The sequence below is a fragment of the Mesitornis unicolor genome, unplaced genomic scaffold, assembly GCF_000695765.1.
Source record: "Mesitornis unicolor isolate BGI_N332 unplaced genomic scaffold, ASM69576v1 scaffold53708, whole genome shotgun sequence".
NCBI classification, from domain to species: Eukaryota; Metazoa; Chordata; class Aves; order Mesitornithiformes; family Mesitornithidae; genus Mesitornis; species Mesitornis unicolor.
The window spans coordinates 1,363-5,935 of NW_010202229.1; the positions used below are offsets into that span (position 1 = coordinate 1,363).

The window sequence follows — 4,573 nt, forward strand, 5'->3', positions numbered from 1 at the left end:
ATCAAACCCTTCATTTCCCTGTTACAGAGAAATAAACTTCATTATCTGTGGTTTAGCCAGTTCTCCTTACCATCTGACATTGTGAGCTCATTAGATTGCTGCTGAGCAACTCCTGAGGCAATGGAGTCAGGCCAGAACCTCTGAACCGGTCGGTTCTGAGCTGTTTTCTTCTTTGTTTTTGGAGTTTCGGAACAACTGGAATCCAGCATTGGCTGAAGAATTCGCCTTCTAGCATTGATAAACCTAAACACAATCAAAGGCAAGAAGTACTTACAACCAGCTGGCTGTAAATTCTCTCTCTCTCTCAGATTCACTAATTGTGCAGCAGAAAAAATTAGGAATATAAATTCTTCTGCCTACCAGCTTGGCTTGACATTCTTTTTAATGTGTAAAACTGCTCCTAGAACACTGGTATCCTTTGATTTTGGCAAACTAGCTAAGAAAGTACTTCTATCATTTTACTGCTAGCAGCACTTTTTCCTCCACCTCAGAGGGGAAAATTCCCCAGACAGAATGACGGATGTACATTTCAAGATCTTATTAAAAACTAAGCACCACAAAACTTGCTGACAGCACAGCTCAGAAAGCAGATACTCTTCTCATCAGGCTTCACCTAAAATCTAACCCCTGTCTAACCTAGCTTCTTTGGTCTGGTTTCGTTTATTTCCTTAAGCTCCCACACTGCCTATTTGATAGGCTCCCTGGGTTTCTAAGGTCTGGGTCCTGATTCAGGAGACAACAGCAAACACATTCTTCAGATCTTTCCCAATTCTTTTTCATTCCCTGATTTTCACTTGTTTACTTCAGCATGCTAATTGGCATCCTTCCCCTTTCTGCTAGTGAAGAAAATACTTAAACCATGTCTCACTTAGCCACCAGCAGTCAACTGAATCAATTTCAACACTGGTAGCTGTGACAAGGAGCTGTGACTGAGGATAGCATTCCTTGCTAAATCCGACAAACGCATCCAGGACCCATCTTTACCTGCAATGGAACGAAGTAGGGCGCAGCTGGTAGGTCCACATGGTGTAATGCAATGCTTTGCAGAGACATTAGTGGGATCGCAGTATCATAGAGCTCCGTTACTACAGTGTCATGCAAGCACACTTATGTGGTTCTACTTTTGGAACCAGTACTGCCACTATCTTGAGTCTTTCCCCACGGGACCCCTTTGCAACCATGCAGCCAGCGTCACTTTTGAAATCTGAGGAAGATCCCTGTTGGACTTAGGTGCAATAATTTTAGAACCAACACCACAAGCAAAACAGGATGCATGTTGGCACCCTCACTGCTCTCTTCTGCAGGGGCAGGTGTACTGTCTTAAACCTGTAGTGAAGGTAAGACATGCTAAAACATGTCGAACCACGAACTAGAGTAGTTGAGGTGCTGACACTCTCCATCCAGGCATCACTGTTCAGAGTCTAGCGCCCATTGATACAAGAGCAAAATGAGTATCTGTTGACAGTAACTTCTTCAACATTTGCAACCATGACTACCAGAGAACACTTTTCAGAATTTCAGGTCACTAAAGGCCTTTAAACTTCAATTTCTTTACTCGCAGAAGAGACATGAGAGTACTTCCATCTCTTTCAGCAATAGAACAGAAAGTAATTCCTTACTGTTGCAAAGTTTCCTGAAGTCCTTATATAATTTAATTTAAATAGCACAAGAATTATTATTCCTTACTATAAAAATAATATGCTTGTGTATCAGTGCATAATTCTTGTATTTTATACGTATTTTCTAATATATGTGGAAGGGTAAGTTCAACTCCAGATGTCCAAGTCATACTCTTAACACTACGTTGTAAGCATATGGAGACAACAATAAACACTAAGTAAGAGTTAATACTAATCTTACCAATTGTTAACCTGGAGTAGTGTCAGATTTGTTTGTGCTGCAATCTGTTTCTTCTCATCCTCTGTTGGATACGGATGCTAAACAGGACAAAAAAGCAAATAAAAAAGGCATAAGCTTGTTGCATCATCTCATCAAAAATAAGGACTCCTTTATTACAACTGATTAAAGCCACTAGAGTAAGACCATCTGACTCATTAAAAAATAAACTTTAGAAACCTCACAAACTTTTATAGATAAAAATAATTTAACAATGAGTGCTTTACTATACAAAACTGATTTTATCCTTTAAAGTGTATATGATATCATTAAACTGCTGATGTGTAATTCAGAAGAAAAAGCTTCTCATAGCTGACAGTCTTTATTAAACTGTGATCTCTAGGCAACACAGCATGTGATAAGATCTAATTAGTTATGCTGTCTAAAGGCAATGTCATATGAGGGCACTGACAAGCATTTTCTAGTTAAATAAAGCTACTCTGAACTAAATGGATGAAGAGAGTGTACGTAACATAAGAAGAGTACGTGCAGCTTCCCTTTATCTTTTGTCAGTTGTAAAACAGTTGTAAAAGACCAAATACCAGTCACCTAAAGATTGTGATGTAACTTGAGACTCATTTATCTTTTCAGGATATGTATTTATGCAAAGACAAGACATTCTATTGAAAGCACAAGTGGGCTGTAACACACTTGGTACACATTAGAAGGATTGTTGGAAGAGATTGTTGGAGAAAAAGCCAGGAAATTTGAAATTCTGCTCTACAAAAATACCCCACGAAACACAGAATTATTTTTCCTTGTGCCATGAACTAGGGTGTAGAGAGCATTAAGTTCTCAGCGCAGTGCAATGAAGAAAGATCCCTTTTAACAATGGTTACTGAGGTCATGACGTACAAGTGTAACATACTTATTAAAATGATAATAAAATCAACCGTCATTAGGCTGTGGAACTACTCCAAATTACTTCAGGGAAAACTGAGCTGGAGATTACACAAATGATAGCAGAATAAATCCACATTCTTTATGAAGCAAAATTATAAGAGACCACACAAAACAGTTACATAAAAACCTGTGAATCCTGATCATGTTCAGTTCTTACCCCTATGTGCTGAAAAAGCCAAGATCTCATCACATTTGTAGCGTGCTTGGGAAGAACTCCTCTTTTATTTTTTGATGAGCCATCATCTTGATGCAAGATGCCTAGATCTTGGTTTAATTGCAACTGAAGCTGCGCATACAATTTTAGAAGAAATAAGGCAGTTAACATAGTAACAGCAACATTCTATATCAATCTATGAACTTATAGAAGGAATGAAAGAAAAAATAAGGCTTGAGGCATGCTGATTATAAAAAGCTACTTTATTTGCTAGGGAAGACTTACAGTAGCAGCTCTCCTGCAATAGCATTCCAAAATGTCTTTACCCAGGGAAAATGCTGTATGAGGTTTCTATAGATTTCACATTTCAGGTAACTTGTTTCAAGAACTACAGCTGTTATCAGGCTGTGTATATGATCACCTGGCAATAGCCAAAGGCTGATTTACTATAGTTTAGAATAAAGTCCACCTATGTAGTACATGTCACTAATGAGTGAACCTCTGTACTGATCTACACTACCCTAGGCTCTGATTTCCTTTACACTCTATGTAGACATTTGCACATGTGAAGAACAACTGAAATAGACAATGCTGAATATACTCACTATGTGCAAATATACAACTACGGAAGCTGTTAAATGGTACTGATTTAAGACTTAAATGAAGGTCTTGAAGTAAAATTGATTTTTATGCTAGAGTTGCAAAGATGCTAAAAGTCCTGCTAAATAAATGCATCTAAATTCTCAAAGAGCAAGAAGATATATATGGTAGAATGCTTAATTCACTGTACAACACTCTTACTGTTTTCCTAAAGGTTCATATTTTGTTCTTTCGCTTTTTCACTTCCTATGCATTCATCAAATCATTTCCACAACGGTTATCTGAACATTAGGGAATACATTCTTAAATGCTTACAGGGAGACAAGAAGCAGCAGCGTACAAATTGCAAATGAGATTATATTTCAGACAATTATAATTGAAATAATTCTAAATCAGGTTTTCCAGACAATACAAAGCAATTTTTTCAAGCCAGTCATTATGTCTATGTCCTGTATGAAACAAATTTTAAATGAGGTTTAAGCTATCAAATTACAACAAATATATATTTAGAGCATATTTTTATTTCCAAAATAATGTTTTCTATTCTAAATAATCTGCTTGTATATGGAGGCTTTATAAAAGCACTTTCAATAGCTCTTCCCTAGTATTTTTCCTTTACCTCCACAGCACTTCAAAATACACGAAGTATTTCCTATGGGTGACAAAAGAATATAGGTCCAAATTGATGTATGAGTGGGTTTGGAGAGTGGAGATTCCTACCAACATCAAGAGTAGCCTCAGAGATATAGATAGATAGATAATCTGATTCTGCCCCTCTACTCTGCTGAGACCCCATCTGGAGTACTGCATCCAGTTCTGGGGTCCCCAATATAAGAAGGACATGGAGCTGTTGGAGCATATCCAGAGGAGGGCCACGAAGATGATCAGGGGCTGGAGCACCTCCCCTATGAGGACTGGCTAAGAGAGTTGGGCCTGTTCAGCCTGGAGAAGAGAAGGCTCTGGTGGCCCTTACTGTGATCTTCCAGTTTCTGAAGGCATCCTATAGGAAAGCTGGGGAGG

General features: G+C 38.2%; 1 protein-coding gene across 1 annotated transcript in view; it reads right to left on the reverse strand.

Moving 5' to 3' along the window:
* LOC104545230 (homeobox protein PKNOX1-like) overlaps window positions 1-3,124 on the reverse strand; it is a 4,193-nt gene extending 1,069 nt beyond the window's left edge. The window contains exons 1-3 of the mRNA XM_010190313.1: window positions 2,957-3,124; window positions 1,861-1,937; window positions 71-243 (exon numbers count right to left, since the gene is read on the reverse strand). Of these exons, the coding sequence (XP_010188615.1) occupies window positions 71-243; window positions 1,861-1,937; window positions 2,957-3,124 (418 nt within the window). The remainder of the gene's footprint in view (window positions 1-70; window positions 244-1,860; window positions 1,938-2,956) is intronic.
* Between the last annotated feature and the right edge of the window lie 1,449 nt (window positions 3,125-4,573).